Raw genomic sequence first — 25934 nt, forward strand, 5'->3', positions numbered from 1 at the left:
CAAATAACAAAAACTTCTAACTCTTAGTACAAGATATCCACACTTTAGTTTTCATATAAAATCTAAATGAATAAGAAATTTTATAAAAGCAAAAGCTAAACACTTACTTCAGGCACTCTGACTGAGCCAGGTAAGTCTTTAAAAAACCTTTATCTCATTGAGATAGGCCCCAAGGCTTTTAAAAGAATTCCTTGGCTCAGGCAGAGTGCCTGAAGTAGCTAAGCATTTCGCTTTTGCTTTTTACTCAACTTCAAGAACACCTGAACAAATTGTCTGGAGTCCACCCCTCACCTAAAAGCACTAGGTAACTTTTTGTTTGTTGAAATAAATTATTTTTGTTTTGATTTAATTTGGAATTGATTTTAAAAAAATAGTTACCCCAAAATCATGCAGTTTACCTTCGCCAAACACTCATTTACATTACATCGTCCCCATCATCATAATTATTTCCTCCACGCTGTATTTTCTTTTATTTTTTAGCGCATATGGGATGGTGGAGAACCGTGTTTTCTCTCCAGCCAACAGAGCAGGTGAAGCACCAAGCAGGGGGGCTGCTGTCCCGGATGCTAGCGAGTGTTAGCAGCGGATGCTCAGCCCGCCGATATTGCGGTTTGCGGTCCTGACAACTGCTTCTGTCAGGTGCAGGAGGCCACAAAGTGGAGCCCGAGAGGAGGGACCCAGAGCGATGTTATATCTATCGCTCTGGAGGGACCCAATTTGAACTGCAATAATTCCTCCCGGCTCTATACCGAGTGCGCTGAAATGCTGTTAGCAGCTAGCAGCAGGCCTTTGCGGCCTAGTTAATTCGGTGAGAAAATATGGTAGTTCACGTGCTAGTTTGATTCAAAACACCAATATTTAGGAACTTGCAGCCTGTCTACGGACAGTGACAGTATTTTACCACAACCCCGAGAACATGAAAAGGTTACTTACTTTACTCTCTGCTGTGCTACCACCATAGGGCTACCACCGCTGCGCGTGCCGAGCTGCTCTGGTGCGTGACTGCGTGTTGGACAAATATGCGTCACGTGCGGGGTCGTAGGTCAGATCACGCCCACTTTCTTATGTATATAATTTTTTGATGGTTGTTTGTCTGTTCATTGTATAAATGTGTGTGTGTGTGTGTCTGTGTATAAAAAAATAAAAATAAATACAAAACGCACTTTCTTCACCTAAAAAGTTTTTGTATGCCTGAGAGCCAGATTGGGTCGTGATGACGTCCAATCACAACTAGTCCGATCAGGCCGAGAATATGACCATATCACAACAATTACTGTAACAAGTACGTTCAAGCCCAGTCGTGATCGGACTTATTGTCCGTTTGTGCCTAAGTAATTGGTTGTGATATGGTCATATTCTCGGCCTGATCGGACTAGTTGTGATTGGACGTCATCACGACCCAATCTGGCTCTCTCGGACACGTCCGGGTCCGTCCGTGTTTGCTGGGTTATAGTTATCATTGTGTATTTTGACATATTAGAATTTAACAACCCCTCTTGTCTTGTGTTGTTATGAATGTTTGTGTGGCAAGGTGAAGAGGGCCCGGGCGGGGATTGAACCCACACCTCCCGGGTAAGAGTCATGCGCGCTTGCCAGTCACCCAAAGGGACATCCCCTTGGCCAAGTAGCCAGGGCGCATGATCAATTGGAGGCATAGTGACAGGAACCTCAACTGTCACATCTGTTTTTAACCATTGTTTTACACTTAGATATTGTTCCCTGTTTCATGTTGTCTTATCACCTGTAGAGCACTATGTAATAAAAAATAAATAAAAAAAAGAAAAACAGGGGAAAAAATATTAGTCAGAATCAATGTTCCCTCTAATTTTCAAAACTCCTGAGCAGAAATTCAACTCCCCTGATGCTCCTTGAGCGACTGTGAGTGAAAGCTCAAGCATACACAGTACGTCCACATGCTGGTGCTATGGCCTCATCTCTCCAACTCCAAATATCATGATTAATATAAAGTAATATGATTATATATATATATATATATATATATATATATATATATATATATATATATATATATATATATATATATATATATATATATACTGTACATGCACACACACACACACACACACACACACACACACACACACACACACACACACACACACACACATATATATATATTGATTATTTTGACAACATTACCTAGGCTACTTTTGCGTCACTGCACGTCTTGCAAACGACTCCAGTCTCGGTTGAAAAAGATAAAAATGTCGCCGACTTTCACCGGTGTTCCCTCGTCAGTATTTGTACTGTGACCACAGACTGTGACAGCCACTCCACTTTCAACGACGGGCGTTTCTTCTTTACTTTCTGGCAGTCTCACAACCCTCCCATTTAGCCATGGCTGAATTGCTATGCAATAACAAAAACACCAGAATTAAAGAAGAATTAAAGCTGCAAGCGGCGATGATCAGGCCCTCGCGACTCCGCGCCATCGCGGACCTGAGGCACGCAGGGGCTGTGGCGAGAAGGGAAAAGGGAGAAAAAACCTAGCCTCGTAAACCAGCCTCTCGCGGAAATGCATTTAATTTCTCGAGAGAGTCTGGCCTCATCCCCCCTGCAAGCGTTTGGGTTGGGCGGGAGCTGGGCGGGAGTAGTAGCAAAGACGGTTTAATATCTTTGGTAGTAGCGTTGACAGACAACCCCATTCAGCCAATCAGCAAGTTGGTGTAGTGACAGGGCTTTGCACCAGTCGGTCCCTGATTGGCCAACGTGCTGTGTCAATCACAGCGGGCGACGCTGATTGGCTCGGCCTTCTGAGGGTTTCAGTCCAAACGCTTAGAATGGGGATGAGGCCAGACTCTCCCTCGGAATGAAATGAAATGCACTTCCGCGAGAGGCTGGTTTACGAGGCTAGAAAAAACCTGGCAGGAGCGAAAAAACACAATGTTTCGTTTATCCACCAGGGGGCGGCAACCAGATGTGGGCAGATCAGCTCAGGGGTGGACCTTCATGACACACGTGAAGTTTCGAGCAAATCGGACAATGCATGACGGAGTTATGGTAAGTTGATGGTTCATCCACCAGGGGGCAGTAGGAGCGTAGCAAAACATGGGCCGGTGCGTTCAGGGGGCGACCCTGATCACACATGTGAAGTTTGGAGCAAATTGGACAATGTTGATGTAAAACACGGCATTTCCTGTTTCCACAAGGGGGCGACATGAGTGAGATGGCTTCTGAGCATATGGAGACATTGAGGGTGGGGCTCTGATCATGTACAGAAAATCTGAAGCAGTTTGGATGAAGTATGTAGGAGAGAGAGCTGCTTGAATATGCATGGCGATGGATCAAACATGGCGGCACCATAGCGGCCACGGCCCTTGACGTAGAAAAAAAGCTTTTAATAACTTTTGATCAGCATAGTCTCTGGATGATGTGTAACCAATTTGAAGTCGATCGGACAAAATCCCTAGGACAAGTTCGTTAAAACACAACGTGTGGAAATCACGCCAAAATGGCGAGTAAAATCAAAATGGCCGACTTCCTGTTTGGATTAGACCAATGGTGCAAGAGACTTTTATGTGCGTTTTGACAACTTACACATGTGTACCGATTGTCATGTTCCAACTAAAAAAAAAACCCTATGGGGAGGGGTTTCTGAAAATTTCAAGGGGGCACTATAGAGGCATTTGGCCCCGCCCATGGGCGTCGCCACTATCAGATGTAAGAAGTCACCACCCTGGACCTGTGTATCAATTTTCATGATGATATGAGCCACATGGCGGCTTGGAAGCAAGCAACTTGTTCTGCATGTTTTAGAAGTGGAATGAAGTTGATGGGGTCAACTTTGTGCCATCAATACATGTTAAAGGAAAACCTGGCCACTTCCTGTTACCACCGGGGGGCGCTATGAGTGACGTAGGAAATTAATATATCAGGACGTTCAGGGCGGAGTCATCGTCATGTCCAGCAAGTTTGAAGCTGATCAGATAAAGCATGTGGGTGTTAGAGCTGTTCAAAGTGAAATGGCGAGCAAACGAAAAGTTGCCAAAATTCCCAAGGCCCTAGAAGCCACGTCCTTTGACCTACAGACATTCTTTTAATAACTTTTGATCAGAGTTGCATCTAGATGGTCTGTAGCCAATTTGAAGTCAATCGGGTGAAATCCCTAGCAGGAGTTCGTTCAAAAAGGTCAAAAGTTCAAATCAAAATGGCTGACTTCCTGTTGTGATTTCACCATGTCATTAGGAGGATTTTTTGTGTGTCTTGGCATGTTCTATAAGCCCACCAAATGTCATGCGTCTAGGTGAAACACAAAGGCGGGGCTGATGTTTTGAAATTTTCTAGGGGGCGCCATTCAGCCATTTGGCCACGCCCATTCCCAACGACTTTAAAATATCAAAAAAAGAATTTACAGAGTAATCTTTTTAGTATCACATATACCAATCGATACTTACACTTCTTATTGAGTGTATCAGGTGGAGCTTCCTGTATGGAACAAACAAAAGCTTATATCAGTCAGGTTTAAAGGGATGAAAAAATGAAATTCAGTCATACTGACTCACCCTCATGAAAAGGCCTACTCTGGAGTAGTTATTTGTTCCTCAAAGTGCATCTGGAGACCCGGGAGGGGGGTTCGTAGTCCAACGAAATCCTTATGAGAGTCAATATAGCACCTGACACAAAAAGTCCATAAAACTATAACCCTCTAATATTCCTCCTTACTGCTTGTCCGCTGCAATCCCAGTGTCCTGAAGGGATATAGTCCGGAGTTTACTCAAAACAACGTCATTTAGGACATTTTTACAGCCTAAAGCTATTGAATTTGCCTGGGGCGCGGTCTCACACATGAACATACATGACTGTTTAGGCTGTAAAAATGTCCTAAACTCTGCACTATACTATCCCTTCAGGACACTTGGATTGCAGCGGATGAGGTGGAATATTAGAGGGTTTTTGTGTAGATTTATGGACCTTTTTGTGTCGGGCGTTATTGACTCTCATAAGGATTTCGTTGGACTACGAACCCTCCTCCCGGGTCTCCAGATGCACGCACAATAAAAAACTACTCTGGAGTATTCATCAGCATGAGGGTGAGTCAATAATGACTGAATTTCATTTTGTGGTGAACTATTCCTTTGACCCATGGTCTAACACACCGTCGTGACACCGTGTAAGACCCCCCCTCAAGAGATCGACCTGCTGACTGCAAACTTCTTTCTTCTTTCACTTTGCACAATTCTCCAAAAGATTTGAAGTTGAATATACCATAATTCGAACGATTATCAGTGTGTATCAATCACTTCCTTACACACAAATGCATTTTTACTGTTAGGCCTCTGTAATATCACATCAGGCACTGACAGCAGCAGAAATCACAGTGCAGTGCACCATCTGGGTTTATGATGAGGCACATGATAAAGAATGTGCCTGGGCAGCTCTCTACCTTTTATAATCTCATTTACAGCTTGATCACTCTGGTTAGAATGAGGGAAGGTAGAGGCATTAAGCAAATTAGGGACAGTTGTAGGAACAGGTGTGTTATTTCAAAATATAATGTGAATGTTATGGAACACACACCCTGTACTGGGGTGGGATCTCAGAAACACTCTTTAAACACATCAGGTCTCAGCTCACCTGCTGACAGCAGCTGCTTCTCACCTGTGCTGCTTCCTCATCTGGAGGTAGGCGGACTGTCACCTTCAACACACCCTTATCCAAAGAGACCTGATGCTCCTCTTTAACCAACACATTTTTCTGGTCTGTGAGACAGTAAAAACACTTTCACACAACCTGAATTGATTCTAATGAAGGTAACAGTAATGACAAAGTACAGATCCACACTCACCCTTCTCTGTGCGGAAACGAAGCGTCGCTGTCCTGCTGCCGCTCTCATATTCGACCTCACAGTCTCCTCCATTAGATTTCTTACTCTGAAAGTATTTGACTAATTTGTTTTTTAATCTCGGTATATTGTTTTCTTCAAGCTCGATGAGCAGAGGGTAGGAGTATGCGTCTGCCATGGCTGCTGACTCTCAGCCTCTGTCCTGACTTAAGTACTTTCACTTTAGTTTAATGCATAAAATGGGGGCGTTGCATTGTTTTTTATGAGACTGTTATCGATCAATAAAGTGTATAATCATAGTGGACTGTTTCCTCTGCAATCACAACACCTAAACTGCTCCTTCTCTTTGCACTTTTGTTTATTTATTTTTTTATTTTCCCTCAGTACTTTTTCAGCTGTTACAGATTGAGTCTGTGATATTAGAGATACTAGGCGCGTTTCCACTGCAGGAACTTCGGGGTAATTTTATGGGGCCAGCCCCGTTGGTGCGTGTTTCCACTGCAGGAACCTCCCCCACAGGGCCATTTACAGGAACTTTTACGGGGGCCAACGGAGTACCTACTCCAGGGTAGGTACTCCGTTCGGCCCTGAGGGAGAGTCTGGCCTCATCCCCGCTGTAAGCGTTTGGGGTGGGCGGGAGCTGGGCGGGAGTAGTAGCGTTGACAGACAACCCCATTCAGCCAATCAGCAAGTTGGTGTAGTGACGGGGCTTTGCACCAGTCGGTCCCTGATTGGCCAACGTGCTGTGTCAATCACAGCGGCGACGCTGATTGGCTCGGCCTTCTGAGGGTTTCAGGCCAAACGCTTACAGCGGGGATGAGGCCAGACTCTCCCTCAGAAATGAAATGAATTGCATTTCCGGGAGAGGCTGGTTTACGAGGCTACACAACTTGCACAACAATCAGTAAAACTTCATTGAGTAAATCCTGGGTGAAGACATGAAAAAAGAGTCTCTTTACAGTCATGACAACAACCTGTTGTGGTGCTTGAAATGGGTAGGCCTATACAAAAGTCTTGGCTTCACAAAAGCAGTGGAATATGAATAAATAACTGTGGTGCCCTTCTCTGAGCGGAATCGAAGCGTCGCTGTCCTGCTGCCGCTCTCATACTCGACCTCACAGTCTCCTCCGTTAGATTTCTTACTCTGAAAGTACTTGACTAACTTATTTTTTAATTTCGGTGTATTGTTTTCTTGGAGCTCGACGAGCAGACGGTAGGAGTACCCGTCTGCCATGACTGATGGCAGCTCAGTCTCTGACTTACTTTTGCTTTTGTTTCTTCAGAAATGACACTGGGGCGTTGTAGTGATAGGAAATTTGTCACTTTTTGAAGAGACAGCGCTTTTGGCTCCGCTCACTAAATAGAGCCGCTCTTTCAGATTTTTCTGTTGTTTAAAGTAGCCTAGCCTATTTATTTTTTTTAATGCAAAACTTAGTGTAAAATGAATTACTAATATAAAAAAAATATCAAATGTTTATCATTTACAACATGGTACATACTGAGTGCTACAAAAATAAATTTGAAAGTACAAAAACAAAGACCCATCTCAATTAGACAAAAAGGTCCAATCGCTGATAAACTTTTTAAATATTTACAGTGAAACAACCTCGACAAACTTAGAGAATCACACCACAAAATAATATTTTATAACATGTGAACAGGTGACAGACATATGACCGTGTGAGCTTTGAATCTGGTTTTATTATGATTTTATCATGGACCCTTAGAGATAACTGGGGGGAAAAGCTGATGGTGAATGTTATTTTAAGTAATCACTGATTCTAAGTAGCTATTAGGCTATGTGGAAAAGTGATAGGATTAATAAGAGATAGTCACAAATTAATTAAACGTGATAAACTTCATCTCTATCTAGCTGGGACGTTGTATTGGCTTCTGACTGACTTAACACTAGGGGGCAGCATTCCCACACAAACAAGAAACAAATGTCTGTAGCCTGCTGTAAACATGTTGCGTGAGCTGGAATACTTTGTTTTGTTTTTTTGAGTCACAGAATACCACATACTGCATGTTCTCTTGCTGTGATATATTAAAGCGTACCTGCAGTAGGCTATTCCCATTAGCTGCTGAGTGGGTGTGACAGATCCCTTCAGTAATGAGAGAATTGTATCCTGTAAATTAAATCAAATTTGATGAATCCTCTCATCAAAAGAACAAGAGATGTAGTTACACACAAAATGTAATTTGTCGTAACCAGTCTTCCAAAAGCAGGCAGGTGGTCTATAAATGAAAGTAGGCTATGATCTGAATCCTTTTTATCCTGGTAACAGCAGAAGAAATATTATGTGCATGTGTGCAGTATGACCTGCAGGTGTAGACAGAGTTACCTCTAGAGTGCTTAGGCCTGCCCATGCAAACGTTTGGGCACCCCTACCCCTGGTCAAAGGTTCTGTTAATGTGAACAAGCAAGTGGAAGATTAAATGATCTCCAAAAGGCATAAAGTTGAACAAGGGAAACAAAGCAGCATCCTGGAGACTTGAGCTCTCAAATAACTGGTGAGTGAGACTAACTAGGTATGCTTTTCTGTCATTTTGAAAATGTAAAAGATTGGGAAAAAATGACATTATTATATGATTATTATTTCACTTGGCTCACTGTTCACAAGACATTTTGACCAGGGGTGCTAACAATTGCATTTCACTGTACCTGTGATGTTGTCTCACTTAGAAATGTTTCAAAAGCATTCTTATGCAGACAAATTAGCACTATCAAAGCTCAGTTTTTCAAGGTCCAGGGACAAATCTGATGTCAATGCCAGAGCCTGAAAAGTTTGACACACTTCTGAGCTCGGAGGAAGCACCATATTAATATTAAATTTACCATAAGTGTCACAAATCTCAACAAACTGCAGTTGGATTTCCTGGCTTTTATGTGGACTCTAAATGAAAGAGTGAAAACTTGTTACTGCCCTGAGCTTGAGAACATTTATTAAACAAAACCAAAAACATGCCAGGGGTTGGTATCAAGTTTTACTGTAAAGGTTTACTTTATTGTACACACTGACGAAGAACTTTGTTTTAAAAAACCTTTTTTTCCAGCTCAAGTAAAATTGAGAATCTTGTGATTGAAGAATTGGGCTTATGCTTGAACATAAATGTGATGCAACTGCTTTACAGAGTTAAAAGCATGCTCTTTCATTGGTTTATCTGTTTGGACTATTTATCTCTCACTGTGAAAAATTGTTGACAACTTCTCAATAGGAAGGATTTGACATACTCTGATGTTATAGGTTTTGTCACTGAAAAGGAGTGTAGTTTGGAAAAAAAATGTAACCAACATGTATGTTGGGAAACAGTTGGGAAATTAAGAAATTAATTTCAATTTCAATAGTATATACAGTAAAGAAAACAGTCAACGTATCAGTGTGCTCATATTAACTTTTATTGGCAAATGTTAATTTATTTGAACAACACTTCAATTTCAATTTTAAAACTAATCGATTACCTGAACTTGCACATGATAGTGAAGATGAACATTCACTGATATCCTGGCTGATATTTTGATCAGTCTAAATCTAATCTCTAATGTTCAGTACAGTGAACAGGCAAACAGCAGAAAGACTTGTGTTAGCAAAGAAATCATCCTCTCCTCTTTAACCTGTCGAGTTTCTTACATGATCATGTAATGGTTTAAATAGAGACATTTTCAATTTGATCACTAATTGACCCTTACTGTTTCTATTAATTGTACATCACTGATTCTTGAGAGTCGGGACAAAACATGTCCCACATAGAAAAGTCTTATTTATATCAAAAATAAAGAAATTAATAATGATTGACATACTCACAAAGTTAGATCTAAAGGAGTTGTGAATACTGATGTTATGTTTTAGCATAGATAAGTCCTTTTTGGGGGGATATTTGTTTAATTATATGACCAGTGGTCAGACGGCCCATGTTATTTCTCTTGTCCTCAGCAATAGGTCACAATATTCACCAGCCCCAAAAAACTTTAAAAACCTCTACAATTGTGAAAACATTTATATCAAATCAAAGATAAGGGTTATAAATGTATAAAACAATGCATGCCATGAACATCTAAAAATATTTTCCACAGAAATCTGCCCATCAAAGTTGTGTCCTCTGTTTCCGTCAACTCCGTCAGATTTTTTCATAAACCTCATTAAATCAGGCAATAGCATGGCCAGCTATCCCCTGAGGATCCCTTTTGATTCTCCTGGCTGTGGTGAATGCTTCAATACCACACATGGTCTGGTAAAGTTGACATTTTTTGATATTTTAGATGAACAATGTCAATTTTCCTATGGTCACAGCCGGAGCATGTCAACACCATCTCTCCCTTATGATACTTTTTTTAAACCATAGTGGACTCAATGAAAGTATTTTATTGAGATTATGGAGACAGCTAGCAATAGCCAAAAAACTAGCTAGCTAGCTGCAGTGCTTTTTTCTGCAGAAGGAAAAAACATGCCATTTCGTCAACTCCGTCAGAGTCAACTCCGTCAGGTTTTCTGTCTGACGGAGTTGACATGTAAGCTGACGGAGTTGACAAATCCACCAATAACTGCTTAAATGTGCTAATATTATACTATTTTCAAATATAGTAAAGGAATATAATGTTATTTTAGGGTTTTATCTGCACATTAAGGTATGTATATAGCATGCAATTACATTATTTTACAATATACTTATGATTTGTAGAGCACGGCCAGACTGTGGTCTGCTTATTGAATAATTGTCTTCTCTTTTCTATCTGCTTATTATTGGATGACTTTCCAGCTCATGTGTTATATAAACACTTGTCTACATGTTTGATTTATTGATTGATGTAAAATTTTAAAGGTACAGTGTGTAGTTTTCACTATTGAAAATATTCACACTTCTTATAGAGCAGGGAAGAAGTTCAGTGTTGCTTTTTCAAATCAGTTTACTTGGACCATCATACCAAAAGTGCACCTGTGGTAATTTTTTCTTGATATATTTTAAGACATGATCCATAGGATCTGTATCCAGAATGCCACAGCATCCAGTCTCTTTGACTCGGACAGTGTGCAAAACCCTGCCTTTTCAACCGTCATTAGTGTAATATATGCAGTACAGTGTTATCTGTGGCAGATATGTCCAAAACAGACACATCTTCCAATCAAATGCTAGATACTGTGACATTATAGAAGGGCTTCGGAGTACAAAATGAAGAAGTGCAATTTGTTATAGTTTGAAATGGTGTATTTACAGTTGTGTTTATTATAGTTGAATTAAAAATATGTTCAGTAAGACAAGGGATTGCTATTTCTTAATTTAGTGTCACTTCCATCTGTTTAAAAAAGGTTTTGCTCATTGATCAGAAATGCAAATACAATTTTGTCAACTCCGTCAGCTCCGTCAGATCTTCATCAGCACCGTCAGATACATGTTTTTGTAATTTTTTGGGGAAACAACTAATTCTTTCTTCAGTTTTTGTTGTTTAAGTAATAAAGGATCATCAGATCTACATCCTCTTGTGTTTTATTCACTTTAGGATTTTTTTCTATAGTGGCGAAATAAAAGATAAAGTTGGAAAATGCTAATTTTTAGAAATCTGTGTATTCATAACAGTGTGAAATTAAACCTTAAGTTTATATCTTACTTTTTATTGCATATCAGAGCAACTAAACACTATTAAAAAATACATCAGAACTTAACATTCTTGTTAGGCTATTATAATTATATAATTATATACCTTTAGTGTGTCTGACGGAGTTGACACAAATCAAGTCCTTAAGGTAAACATGTGAATTTGTTAAAAATGTTTTTCAACCTCCAGCCTGCACCTTTACATGGTTAAATAGAACAGATCTTTATCTACATGAATATATAACTCTAATCAATATAGTGTAAATTTTTAAAAAAAGTTTTTCAGAACGTGTTTTGTCCCGACTCTCAAGAATCAGTGTAAGTAGATTGAAGCCACATTAACCAGCTGAGAATAAGCAGAGTATTATTTAAGTATAGCAGGCAGTGTAAAATAAAGGGCATTATTTATTTCAGGGCATAGTTGTTTCACTTGAACGTAATCAAATATTCAGGACAGGCCCGGCTGTCATGGAAGATAATGAACATGAACAACTTCTCAATGGGAAGGATGTGACATACTCTGCTGTTATAGGTTTTGTCACTGAAAAGGAGTGGAAAAAAATTGTAACCAACAAGTAAGTTGCTCTTATATACAACAGTTGGGCATAAATTTTGCTTGAGAAATAATTTTAATATCATATAAAGAAAACAATCAACATATCAGTGTGCTTGTATTAACTTTCATTGGCAAATTTGAATAACACTTCAATTTCAAATTTTCCATTCAAAATTAAAACTAATTGATTACCTGAACTTGTACATGTGATAGTAAAGATGAACATTCACTGATATCCTGGCTGATAATTTTGATCAAAATTCTAGTCCAAAAGATGTTCAGTGCATTGAACAGGCAAACAGCAGAAATATTTGTGTTAGCCAAGGAATCATCCCCTCCTCTTTTACCTGTTGGGTTTCTTCTCACATGATCATGCAATGGTTAAATAGCACTTTATAGATTTGATCACTAATACCTGACCCGAGTGGTTATTACTGACAACGTGTAAATCAAATGAATGTTATACTGTTTATATTTATTGTACATAACAAATAGCACAAGTAGATTGAAGCCACATTACAGTAAAGCAGAAGTAAGCGATCCGGTGGTTTTGGCTAACTTCTTGTCAGCCGATGGAGTTAGCAGTCCCCGCCCTCGTCCCTACGTCACCACATGCACGTGCATCCCTTGGCTGCACACACAGAGAGGACCGCCCCTTTATGCCGTTCTCTCTCCTCATTGGATAAAGGTTGTAGGATATAAGGAAAGTTTTCTCCTCGGCTTACAGCAGAGCAGAGTGACTGACAGACCCGTGTTTCAGACCAAACACTCTACAAGTGATTGCTGTCGGAAGATATAACTATTTAAGACTTATATTAACACAAACATTCCGCTTACTTCTGCTTTAACCAGCTGAGAATAAGCAGAGTATTATTTAAGTTTAGCAAACCAGTGTAAAATAAAGGGCATTATTTATTTCAGGGCATAGTTGTTTCACTTGAACGTAATCAAATATTCAGGACAGGCCTGGCTGTCATGGAAGATAATGAACATGGTGGGTGGGGACTCGTCATTCACAACGCTGTCGTACTTATCAATGGAGTTGGGGTCCTTGGGGTCCTTGGCTGGTGCTACCTTCATGTCTTTTACTCCAACAATAAAATCTCCTGTTAGCACCCGGCAGAGATACATGCACTTCTCACCATTTTGATTTGGTTTGGAGTAGGTGTCGTAGGCAGAGTACTTGGCATCGACAGCAAAGTATGTGCCAATGCCATAACAAGTAGCTGAAAATGAAGATGACAGCAAAAAAATATTTAATTAATCTGTGAGATGTGAACTGCAATTCTCTCATTAAACATCAAGAATTTAAGTTGAATAACTGTGGTGTTGTAAACATGTATTGAGATTAAACTGGAATTTATTTTTAGCTAATTGAGTTTGCTCTAAAGAAACTTTTGATCAGCTTTAACCAAACTGATTTTAAACTGTGCTCAAGCTAACAATCAACATTTCAATGAATAGCATGTGTCTCACTGGAGTCATATATTTTGGTTTGCAAACATGATTAGGGAAGTGAGTGAACATGGTCTGATATTGCCACCATAAACTTCTCACCATTCTTTCCTGCGTAGCTCCTGTTGAAGCCGTGATGGTTGATGTGGTCCACAGTGGTGTGACAGGTGCCATGGAAGAGACGTCTCTCGTTGTTTTGATGACTGTTTCTCTGATCCATCTCACGCTTCTTGATCTGCAGGCTCTTCCACAATATAGGGTTCTGGATCCTCTCAATCTACGGGGAAGTGAAAGTGCATATTTAACTCCATGTAGAATGAAGTGGCTGAGATATGCAGCAGATGGAAGTTAGTGACTTCATGACCAACTTTTTCTCTGGCAAGTGGTAGTACAGTAGCTGGATATAAAACATTATGCACTAAATACAGAGTGTGTTAAAAGTGGACTACCTTAATAATGGCCTGTTTGCACGAGGCCTGGAACAGAGTCTGGACTTCATTGTACTCTGCTGTTCCAGGCTGGATGGTAACGGCATGACACAAAGTGTTGGGGGGCATAGCATCCCAGTTCTCAGGAAAATCATCATCTAGTAGTAAAATAAACAATTTAGTTTTTATCATAGGAGCAGAACTTTAACAAATTTGAACAATGACAAGTCTCCATCTACTAGTAGAATACCTAATATCTTATTGATTCTCTTGATCTGCATAGTATGTCCTTGGCTATCAGAGGCCGGTCCACTTGGCATGGTGACAGTGTAGTCTTGTCCATTGACTGTGACTTTTATAGTTGGTACATTGTTTTCCAATGCTTGCTCAAGTCGGTAGTTGGTCATCGGATCAAAAGTCTGAAACTGTTGTCCTTGCTGTTGGTACTGCCACTCTGCCAGTGTGCTTGTCACCTCTACTTTCTTCATTAGCTCCCCCTCGTCTCTTGCCTTTGTCAGCATGTATTGGATCTCCTTGGTGGCTTTGAGTACATCTTTGGAGAATCCCTCAACGCTGATAGTGCCTTTGGACCTCTTGCTTTCAATCCTTATGCCCACACCCATGGTCTTCTGCATGTCAACAATGCGCTGATGGTCTGCATCAGAGAGGCTCAGGATGGCATCTTCTGAAATTGTGTTTGTGACGTATTCTTTATCTAGCAAGTCATTGATCCACTGCTTGGCTTTGTCTACTTTAGTCTGTGAGTCACCACAGATGTGGAAGCAAGTTGGATTTATTTTCTGAGCCTCAATGACAAAATCTTCTTCTTTCTGTGTCTTGCTGGCAGTGTCACTAATAAATAGAGCTGAAAAAACAAACATCAAGGTCTACTTTAGACTAGAACATTAAAGCATGACTAGGGGTTGAGTATGAACATGAACACCAAAATAATTCCCTTCTTTCTACTCACCTTTGATTTTGGTGCCAATGTTTTCAAAGAACCCGGCTTTATTCTTGGTTTCAGCCTTAGAATCAGTGTCTGCTCTTTGATGCATACTGTCATAGAAATCTTTCAGCATTGCTGGTTGGACAATTACTACTCGAACTGTATTCAGTGGAGCAGTAGGGTACAGGCTCAACACATCAATAACTGCATCCATCATTGCATCTGCCACCTGCTTTGCGTTACCTTGACCTAAAAAATTACAACATAAAGTCTTACAGTCAATAAAATTTGACGGAGGGCAGAAAAGCATAATAAGAAAAAGGGCAGACTGTGAAAACTCATAAACACGTTTGTGTTGACTGTAATTGTTGTATTATCATTGTTGTATTGTTGTACCATAAAACCACCATTTCCCTACTTTTCTATTTTTTCGGCATTGTTTTTATGTAAGACAAATCTGACAAATCTCACCTTTGCCAATGGCAGGGAAGGAGACAGAAGTGTATGATCTTTTCACGCACACTTCAAGAGCATCTTTCACAACCTTCTTGATTTTTATTGGGTCCGACTGTTCAACCAAGTGAAGGATCTTCTTACACTGTAGGTTACCTGGCTGGGTCGTTATCATGCCTGAGTTGGGCTCAGCACCTAAATATAATACAGTGTATTTGAATGAAAATTAAACTATTTCAGCAAACTTCCTTTCTACATTGTGTCATGATGTGGACTATAGGGATGAGTTGATGACTGTTGTGATCAAGCAAAGATGTCGTGCTGGTGTCAAGACTGGGGTACAGTGTCATAAAAGTATCGAGGCATCAATATTTCCTCACCAAGGGCTTTGCATTGTGCTTCAACAGCCTGACCAGCTGCATCCAGAATAGCCTTAGACACTCCTGGAGAGGGGAAGAATAATAAATGTCACAAATCATATAAAATCAATATTTAGTAACCAAGGTGATAACAGTGAAGACAACTTTTTGTTGAAATTGATATTATGAAGAATTCTTCTGTCTAAAACATTGCTTGCCATAGTCTTATATGGCATAGTATTTTTAGTATTAACATGTATCTATCCTGTGTGTACACATTTAGATTTAGATTTAAATGAGGAGCAAGATCTTATGTATGGATTAATTGAAATCATAATATAATAATTAAGATGAAGTTCTTCCTGTCTTTTACCTGATTTAAGGGAGAATGTATCGTTGGAGGAGTTGACAATCACATCACTTGTCTCCTTGGTGATGTTTCCTGTGAACACCTGTATAGCCACACTCCCCATTTTGGTTTCATGCATTCCTGAGCCCGAGACAACTTTAGAGAAGGGAGCTTGTGGCAGCACACACAAGTTAACGATTAATGGCAGGGCTACAGTGAGTTTATTAGCAAACATAATGATTCTATATTTGTCAAATTTATTGATAAAAAATACACAGTATAATTGAGTGACTTTTTAGTGAGTAAATCATTATTGAGATATTAAAGTCATTAAATATGTAAACGTCCAAAGCATTTTTAGTTGTGACTTTATACATTTGAAGATTTACGTTCAGGGTTAGGGTTTCTTAATTTTTTCTTCAGTGTGTCAATGATATGCCACAATAACATGTTTCTGATTTGTAGCATACAGAACTTCATCGTAATTGCACATAGGAATGTTGAGAAACTGTTCCCTACCTTGACTTTGCGGGGAAGCTGGAACACCTGACACACTGGGGAACTTGTTCTTAAATACATCACTAAAAGCCTGTTGACAGAATAATCATTTCTCTGATAAATTTTTGTTCAGCACTCTGAGCACAAAGGTATTAACACACTTCCTTTATGAAATTACCTGAACAGTCTGTGTATCTCCAGGGTAAAGGATGATAACAACCTTCTTCAGATGCTGAGGTTGTTTATTACTGCTAAATGCAGAGATCTCATTGAGCATCAACGACGCAGCAAGGTCCCTTGGGAAATGCAGGTTCCCAGTGCCAATGGCGGGGAAGGTCATGGAAGTCAGACCAGTAGCTTCGGCCTTCTCTAAGCAGTCCTTGAAAATGGCACTCAAGATCTGTAAATTAAAGCATAAACATGCTTTAGAACTAGGAGCATTGATTTTCAAGCCTCTACAACTAAGTCATGATCCGGTGGCATCACACAATACACAAAAGCAAGCCATTTTATATTTTTATATAACATCGTATGTAGCAGAGTGGGGGTATCTGGCACAATTTCACCAATTTACAAGGTGCATGGAGAGCCAATGAAACTTGAAAAGAAAAAAGCTCGAGTAACAGTTGTAGGTAAGAAAAAGCAACTTTATTGGACCGACGTGTTGGCTTTTAGCCTTCATCGGGGTCATCACATCATAAGCCAGAGGAACACATGCCAATCTTATCTATATTCCTCAATGGGTGTTTTGACTTTCCATCATAATTAACATATAAAACATACATTGTATCTGTTTACCTTTTCAGCTGTGCCTTGTCCATTGTCCCAGAAAGGTGTAATTGCATGAAAGACGTGTTTGCTCTTCAGGTTGCAGCCGTCAGTAACAATGATCTCACCAATGTTTCCATTGGAATTCTTAGCATTTACCATTTTCTGAAGTTTAGGTCCTGCTGCACTCAAGATGGCATTTGAAACTGCTCCTTTGCTCAGATCAAGATCTTCAGACACTGTGTTCACGATCACATCAGTCTAAAAAGTAGTAAGATCATTTTATCAGTTGCATGTTCATCTTCATTTTTCATCATTAACACTCAGAGCTATAAAAGTCAATCAGAAGAATCAGTCAAGCCCCAACCTCCGATGATGTGATCACTATGGACTAGAGCAAGAAAATGGTGTCAACAGTTAATGCTACATATTCCAATCTCTTCTTGTCCTATTTTCTCCAAGTTAAAGATTATAAAAAAATATACAAATTACCGTGGCACCCTGGATTTGTCCTTTGGTAAGACTAATTTCCAAGCCGTCTTTGGTCCTCACTTGACCCAAGCAGTTTTTGTCAGATCCACCAGGTCCAGCAAGTTTCACAACAGACTGTGTGGCTTTGGTAGGAAGTTGAGAATGGACTACACCATGATTTCCAAACTCGCGTCTGACAGCTCTCTCCATAGCCTGAACAGCAGCATCGTCAATGTTCACCAAATGGATCTTCTCCAGAGTGCTGTCATCATATCTCTCATCACAGTATTCTTTTATGGCTTTGGTGATGGTGATTGCACACAAATCAAGAGCAAAGCCTTGGTTACTGCTGATGGCAGGCAGGGCCACAGAGGTGCAGCTGTGCTTTTCAGCAAGGTCTAAGCTTCCTTTAACAGCTTTCTTCAACTGTGCCTGAGCCTTCTGAGATTTATTTGGGTTAAATGTGGGCCCCACTGCATGGATAACTTTTTTGCAACAAAGCTTCACTGTTGCATCAGTTATGACACAATCTCCAGGCTTGAGCTGTCCCTTCGATCTTATTATTTCATCACAATCATCCTGCAACTGATGGCCTGCTGCTTTCAGAAGTTCTCCTGAAAGACCGCCATCATGCTTCAAGTCAGGATTGGAAGAATTGACAACTGCATGTGCTGGGTAACTACACATATCTGCCTTGACAACAGCTATTTCCACTCCATCTGCTGTCTGAAGCTGATACACAGGCTTTGCAAAGTCATCTTGTCCATGAGTCTCATCAACCAGTTGGACCAAGCAGCCGGTTTGACTCAGCATTGATGAAACATACATAGTTTCTTTATCCTTGAAGAACTTCTTGACTCCAGGCTTGGATACCTTTAAAATTTCAAAGACCACTGAAGAGACCAACTCCTCAACCAAGGCCTTGCAAGTTGCAACATCAGCTCTAGAACCACTCAGGCAGATGGCCTCATTTCTGTAAGACACTGTGACCTGCTCCACAAAAGTCGAGTTGAATTTTTTAACATATATAACTATGACACTGGACTCAACCACAACATTTTCTTCAACTTGAGCATTCTGCTTTAAGAAGTCTTCAAGATCAGTGCTAACTCTTCTGACACTGCCCTTTTGGCCACACACTACAACTCGTTGACTAGTAGTGTGGATTTTAAGTCTCATGAAGGACTTACTGTTTGCATCCTCTAACTGACTGACCAGTTTCTGCCACTCTGGCTTGTCCAGGACCTTACTATCTTCAACATCAATGTCTTGAGACATTAGCAGCTTTCCCAGATGTTCTTGAGCATCAATCAGAGCTCCATCTGAGGCAGCAAGGAGCTGCACCCTCTGTCCACTGATCTCAAATGCTGCATTTACTCCATGAGCTGTAAGGAGGACGTTGGTCAGCTCCTCTTGTTCTTTACACTTCAACAGGTCAATGACATAGTTATCTATTTCTAATATCTTTCGTTTTAATGCCATTATTGCTTCACGTATAACTTTGTTTGCTGCAAGAACCTCATCATTTAAGCCAGTTACTGCCAAATCTGGACTGTCTTCCCTGAATGACATTTTGAGTGCTGGAAACTCTCGTAGCAACTTGTCCTGAAGACCATCTTGACACAAGATGTGGAAAAATGATGGTGAGACCTTGATCACTTGGGTTATGCTAAATTTCTCTCTCTGCACTCTTTTGACAATCTTGTTCACAACTTCATGAAGAGCTTGCTCAATTCTGTTAACTTCATCTGAAAGGCCAACCACAAATAACACACCACTAGCTTTGTCAGGCACAACAACCACATCCTTACTCTGTAGCGTCTGTCTAAACTTCTCCTCAGACTCTTCCCATACCTCTACATCTGTCTCAAATTTAATGGACCTGAATTTTGACACAGCATCTGAAAAGGCTGACTTCACAGTTTCCTTCCACTGTTTGATCATGGCTTTGGCATCTTTTTGCTTAAGCAGTGAAGGCATGGGGCTCAATCGTACAGGAGACTTGCTGAGGTTTACATCACAGAAGTGTTTTTCTAATTCTCTGTGAATGGTCTCTGCTGCCGACTGATTGACTGTGAGGTATCTCCAGACAGCACTGTCAACAGGTTCAGAGATAGCAGCAGGGAGTTTTAGTGAAGGCTCATCTTTGCCGTAGAGGGCTACCCCCAAAGATTCATAGAAAGGATAAACTCTGATCTCTTTCTGTTTGAGGTGATGCTTCCCCCTCATGATTGTCTGGACAGCTAGAAGAAACAACAAATTTATTGTCAAATTGTGTTGAATTCATACAATGGTGGTAATCACTGCTTTATCAGACTACATACATACTGACACTGTCAATTGAACATGTATGGTAATTGCCCTACCTTCATGGTTTTTAAAAGTGATGATGGCAGACTGTTCTGCTTCAATAAGCAGGACACTTTCCACATCTCCGCCTTCTTTCTCAAAGTACATTTGGAGGAAATCTTCATTACAGTCCTGTATGTCCTCAAACGCAACTTTCTCAGTGACTTCAAGAGGCCGGACTGATAACCCCTTTTTTGTAAAAATTTTGTTTTGAGGACATATTGTCACGAAGTCAGAGTTTTCTGTGAAGACAAAAATAAGAAGTTATGGTAGTTTTACCTTTCATAAAATTAGGTCTTGTGGATTCATGATGTCTTTTGCAAAAGACACAGAACCTAAACACAACTTTGTTTACAAGAACACCCCACATGTTGTCTTCAATGTTAATGTCTCAATGATAAAAGTGTCATTAGTTTGTCAATACAGTGCATCAATCACATTACTGCTAATGTCTTACACACATTAACCTCTTCATCATTAACACAAACACTCCAAATCAACATGGGTGTGCTGGATATGTGTGCTTGATAGGTTGTAAAAGGAAAAAATGATCTAAAAGTAATCTAATCCTTTTACCACACACACACACACACACACACACACACACACACACACACACACACACACACACACACACACACACACACACACACACACAAATGTGTACCTTTTTCAGTCTGGAAAGTAACCACAGCAGAGGAGATGGCAGGGATGACCTCCAGAGTGAAGCCTTTGGAAGCAGATGAAGAGCCAAGATTTTTCAAAATGTTCTCCACCAGCATCTCCAAAAACTCCCTGTCTAAAGACTCTGGAATATTTCCTAAGACAGCTGAGGTGGAGCACACTTCCTCTTCTTCCTCAGTCTGAACTTCAGCTGCAGGTGTGGGTTCATCAGCACTTGACTGTTTGTTGTTTGTAGCAAGCTCAGCTGTTAATGAGATAAGAGGGTTAAGAGGCTGAACATACACATTAGACAATATAATAATTCCAAGTGTTAATCACACTGGGTAGCCCAAACCATTATCCATCGAAGTAAACCCCCTTTTTACTGAAGTTCATTGCTTTTTGCATTCCCCAATAATGTAATACACTCTTAACCAATAATGTAATAAAGTATTACATTAAAGGGAGGCTATTACATTATCAGGTTAGCCTATCATTTCAAGGGACCTGATAATGTAATAATACTTGAATAATGTAATAATTTAACAGGAGATCACCCATTACTTGGTTTCAATGTTCAAGGTTATATTTCTGTGTAAGCAACACAAGCTCCAGAGTGCCACCAACAGGTCAAAGTTGGACATACATGAATGGTTAACTTTGACCCCTTCATCCGTTTTCACAAACAATGTATCACTGGAGCCCTTGGGCCAAGCCGAGGTAAACGCATCCTTAATGTCTTTTTCCACCATATTGGATTTCCGCCATCTTTGATTTGATCAAAATCCTATTAAAAGGCCTCTCTTGTCACAAATTTTGTCTAATCTTCTTGAAATGTCGCTCAGATGATATTCAGACCATGACACACAAATGCATTCAGCATCTTCTTCAAATTCAAAGTAGTAGTAGTAGTATAAAAATGAGAGAAGGATTTGACCAATACCTTAAAGGTTTCCCCTCACTTTGGTCTTCAGATGCATGCACAAAGGTATTTAACTAATAACAAGTAACTTTCTTTTACTAAAATATATGTTTTTTCAATTTGCAATATGATTTGCAATTGCAATAGAAACAAAATGACAACAGGGATCGGAATAGCATAACCATTTCTGTTCATGGTATAACTCCAATGTATTGTCTCATGTGGTATATGTATGTGTGTGTGTTTGTATTCATAAAAAACACACAAAAACACATGTTTACAAAGTATTATCACATACCAATCAATACTTACACTTCTTATCGGGTGTATCAGGTGGAGCTTGCTGTAAGGAAGAAACAAATGTTTATATCAGTCAGTTTTAATAACTGCTGTGGCATCTTGTGTGACCAGTTTCACTTGCACAATTCTCCAACTGGTTTTAAGAATTAGAATGATTATCAATGTGTATAACTACCACTACAAAACACACTGTGGTTTGTTCTTCTGGTTTTGGCCTAGTAACCTCACAGCAGGAACTGACAGCAGCAGAAACCACAGTGCACAGTAACACCAGAGTTTATGACGAGTCACAGGAATGTGCCTGGTGGGCAGCTCTCTGCCTTTACTTATTCACAGCTTGACCACTCTGATTAGAAGTGGGGGGAGGTAGAGGCATTAAGCAAATGAGGAATAGTTATGGGAATATATGACATGTATTTGTATGACATTCACATCGTACAGGCCATATGTGTACCGTCTACAGTATACCCTGTACTTGTTGAAGATCTTATAGGCACTCTCTAGACACATCAGGTCTCAGCTCACCTGCCGACAGCAGCTGCTTCTCACCTGTGCTGCTTCCTCATCTGGAGGTAGGCGAACTGTCATCTTCAACACACCCTTATCCAAAGAGATCTGATGCGCCTCTTTCCCCAACACATTTCTCTGGTCTGTGAGACAGTAAAAACACTTTCACACGACCTTGTTTAAACAGTCAGACGATTGTAACGTTACTACGCCAAAGCATAAACATAAAGCCTACCCACTTATTTTTCAGTCAGCATTGCATTCTGAATCCCCTCTGACGCGTAGGCTATCATTCTGCGTTTCGTCAGGAGCCCAGAGCAGCCGGAGACCCGAAATCACAATATAAAGGGAGCCCTAGGTGGGGACAGCTCTCCATTCCGCTGTTACGACCCCCCACCCCACCCCACCCCCCCGCGCAGCTGTCCAAGGTGCTGAACCGCGTGACGTTGTTTACACTCTGTGTTGCGGCTTGTCTGTGAAACGTGCGCTGCGAGACTGGGTAGATCTGTCCCACTTGCTTTCTCCCAGACTCCGTTGTTGGAGATCTCCACACAGTAATAGAAATACACTTTTTTTCTCCCCCTCTGCTCCGCTCGAGCGCGGCTGAACCCGGCTTGAGCTCACAGGGGCGCGAGGCTGCTGCAGCCGCCGCTCGTGCTGACAGCTGACTGAGGGAGATGCTTTGGTTGGGCTTAGGCAATGAAGAAAGGAGTTGGTTAAGTTTAGTAAAAAAGACCAGGTAGAGGCTAGACAGGCTAGAAGCATAATGAACATTATATGTCATTAATATTAAGTATTTGCTTGTTTTGCAGTTAATTATGCACATGATGATGACGATTTGACGCCAAAAAGGAAAAAAGGATCAATGCATTGCGCACTGCACAGCCTCCGGTTAGGTCCGTCTGTCCGTTCGGAGTGGGGGGGGGGTTCCCCAATAGCCTTGTCGGAATAGCGAGGTCTAGAAAAATAGAAAAAATAGAAAACCCCGCTATTACGATGAATGGAAGTCTATTGTCGGAAAGGCGGGGTGTAACCGCACTAGGCTACGAGATGTGTGAAGTGACATTAAAACGTAAACGACAGATCACTTTGTCTTTCTTAAGTTGATTTTTTCTTCATATTTTTCCCCCTTTTTGTTTGTGATGATGACCATCGCATGAACACTGATGTACTCCTCCCTTGATACGCAGACCTCTCTCTCTCTCTCTCTCTCTCTCTCTCTCTCAGTGATGTTATTTATTTTTTAAACCTGAAGCATCTTGTCTTTCATTTTATTTTCTTCTCAGAGTACACCCGAATGCTCAATTTACTTGAAGACCCCCGCCCCTAGTCTAATAGAAAGTAGCCTACAGTTCCACACTCACCCTTCTCTGAGCGGAATCGAAGCATCGCTGTCCTGCTGCCGCTCTCATATTCGACCTCACAGTCTCCTCCGTTAGATTTCTTACTTTGAAAGTACTTGACTAACTTATTTTTTAATTTCGGTATATTGTTTTCTTCAAGCTCGACGAGCAGAGGGTAGGAGTGTGCATCTGCCATGGCTGCTGACTCACTCTGACTTAGGTTACTGTAGGCTACTTTTGCTTTTGCTTTTGTTTCTTAACCCTCCTGCTGTCCTTCTGTTCCCTTCCCCCTTCCTTCCTTCTTTCCACAATCCTTTTTCCCTTCCTTCTTGTCGTCCTTACTTCTTCTTCCTTCTTTTGATCCAATTGACCTGATCTGTTCCCTCCCTCCATCTTTCTTTCCTTCCCTTTTCCGTTCCTTCTTTCCTCCCTTCCTCCTTCCTACCTTGAATGAATCTGTTCCCTCCATCCATCTTTCTTTCCTTCCTTTGTCCCTTCTTCCTTCCTTCCTTCCTTCCTTCCTTCCTAACTTTTTGACCCAATTGACCTAATCTTTTCCCTCCCTCCATCCATCTTTCCTTCATTTTTTCCTCCCATCTTTCCCTTTGTCCTTCCTTCCTTCTTTCCCTTCATCCTTCCTGCCTTCCTTCCTACCTATCTTCCTTCTTTCCCTTCATCCTTCCTTCCATCCTTCTTTGATTCAGGAGGACAACAGGAGGGTTAAGAAATGAAACAGATGCATATTATAGGATTTTTTTTTCTTCTTTTGGACAGCTAGCTCTTTTGGCACGGCTCACTAAAAAGAGCCGGTCTGTTGTTTGAAGCAACCTATTACCAAAAATAATGTAAAATGAATTACTAATATAAAGAACAAATGTTTATCATTTACATGGCTATATTTAGATTACATACTGGGTCTAATTCATGAAACGTAAGTAGGCTAAATCTGTGTGAAGATTTGCACATAAACTAAAACCATACTCCGGATTCATGAACAGTTCAGGAATCTCAGATTTGATTGTAGCTAAGTGTAAAATCATGAATGCCCACCCATGTAAATTGACTGCACACCCCTGGTGATCAGCAATTAGCATAGATCTCCACCCATGAATAGCCATAAGGAGACCCTGACCACCATAAGGAGGTAGGTGCATCCTGTTCACCTGCGGCCATGATGCAAATCTCAATAGCTAAGTCAGAAAAAAATTACCACGAAAAACAGAAAAAACGAAAAAAAAGTATATAAAAAATAAATAAATAATTAGAAAAAGAGGATTTAAAAAATATATATATATTACTCAAGTGAATGCAATACCCTTCTGTACTGCCGGCCTATTTTTGTTTCTATTGCAAATCACACTGCAAAACTGTGAACTGTGTGTTCACAAAAAACACATGTTTTACAGAGTAATCTTTTTAGTATCACATATACCAATCGATACTTACACTTCTTATTGAATGTATCAGGTGCAGCTTCCTGTATGGAACAAACAAAAGCTTTTATCAGTCAGGTTTAAAGGGATATACCAGCGTAAGTTTAAAGAAATAGTTAACCAAAAAATGAAATTCAGTCATTATTGACTCACCCTCATGCTGACGAATACTCCAGAGTAGTTATTTATTCCTCAAAGTGCATCTGGAGACCCGGGAGGAGGGTTCGTAGTCCAACAAAATTCTTATGAGAGTCAATAGTAATTCAGTAATAATCCTCCTCCCGGAGCTCCAGATGCACTTTGAGGAATAAATAACTACTTCGGAGTATTCATCAGCATGATTTTGTGGTGAACTATTCCTTTAACCCATGGTCTACACATCGTCGTGACACAGCAGAAATCACAGTGCAGTGCACCATCTGGGTTTATGATGAGGCACATGATAAAGAATGTGCCTGGGCAGCTCTCTACCTTTTATAATCTCATTTGATCACTCTGGTTAGAAGGAGGGAAGGTAGAGGTATTAAGCAAATTAGGGACAGTTGTAGGAACAGGTGTGTTATTTCAAAATATAATGTGAATGTTATGGAAATGAGAGAAGTGATTCCGTCACTTGCTCTCCAACCTACAGGCCATATAACACCACACTGGGGTGGGATCTCAGAAACACTCTCTAGACACATCAGGTCTCAGCTCACCTGCTGACAGCAGCTGCTTCTCACCTGTGCTGCTTCCTCAT

The 25934-nt window shown here is 40.5% G+C and overlaps 2 protein-coding genes across 2 annotated transcripts in view; both read right to left on the bottom strand.

The window, feature by feature from the left end:
- LOC311004757 (protein mono-ADP-ribosyltransferase PARP14-like) overlaps nt 1–23958 on the bottom strand; it is a gene marked incomplete at its 5' end in the record, with an annotated part of 46177 nt that extends 22219 nt beyond the window's left edge. The window contains 2 exons of the mRNA XM_083996926.1: nt 22438–22562; nt 23784–23958. Coding sequence (XP_083853052.1) covers nt 22438–22562; nt 23784–23958 — 300 coding nt within the window. The remainder of the gene's footprint in view (nt 1–22437; nt 22563–23783) is intronic.
- LOC311004671 (protein mono-ADP-ribosyltransferase PARP14-like) lies at nt 12885–21442 on the bottom strand (the record flags this gene model as incomplete). The annotated part of the gene is made up of 15 exons (XM_083996842.1): nt 12885–13177; nt 13509–13683; nt 13856–13992; nt 14085–14699; nt 14805–15029; nt 15252–15428; nt 15614–15676; nt 15966–16151; nt 16461–16530; nt 16618–16839; nt 17238–17468; nt 17700–19921; nt 20045–20269; nt 20695–20955; nt 21337–21442. The coding sequence occupies 15 exons, from the start codon at nt 21440–21442 to the stop codon at nt 12885–12887; spliced, it is 5208 nt and encodes a 1735-aa protein (XP_083852968.1).
- Nucleotides 23959–25934: the final 1976 nt, after the last annotated feature.

The sequence above is a fragment of the Trachurus trachurus genome (assembly GCF_905171665.1).
Source record: "Trachurus trachurus genome assembly, chromosome: 21".
Classification (NCBI taxonomy): Eukaryota; Metazoa; Chordata; class Actinopteri; order Carangiformes; family Carangidae; genus Trachurus; species Trachurus trachurus.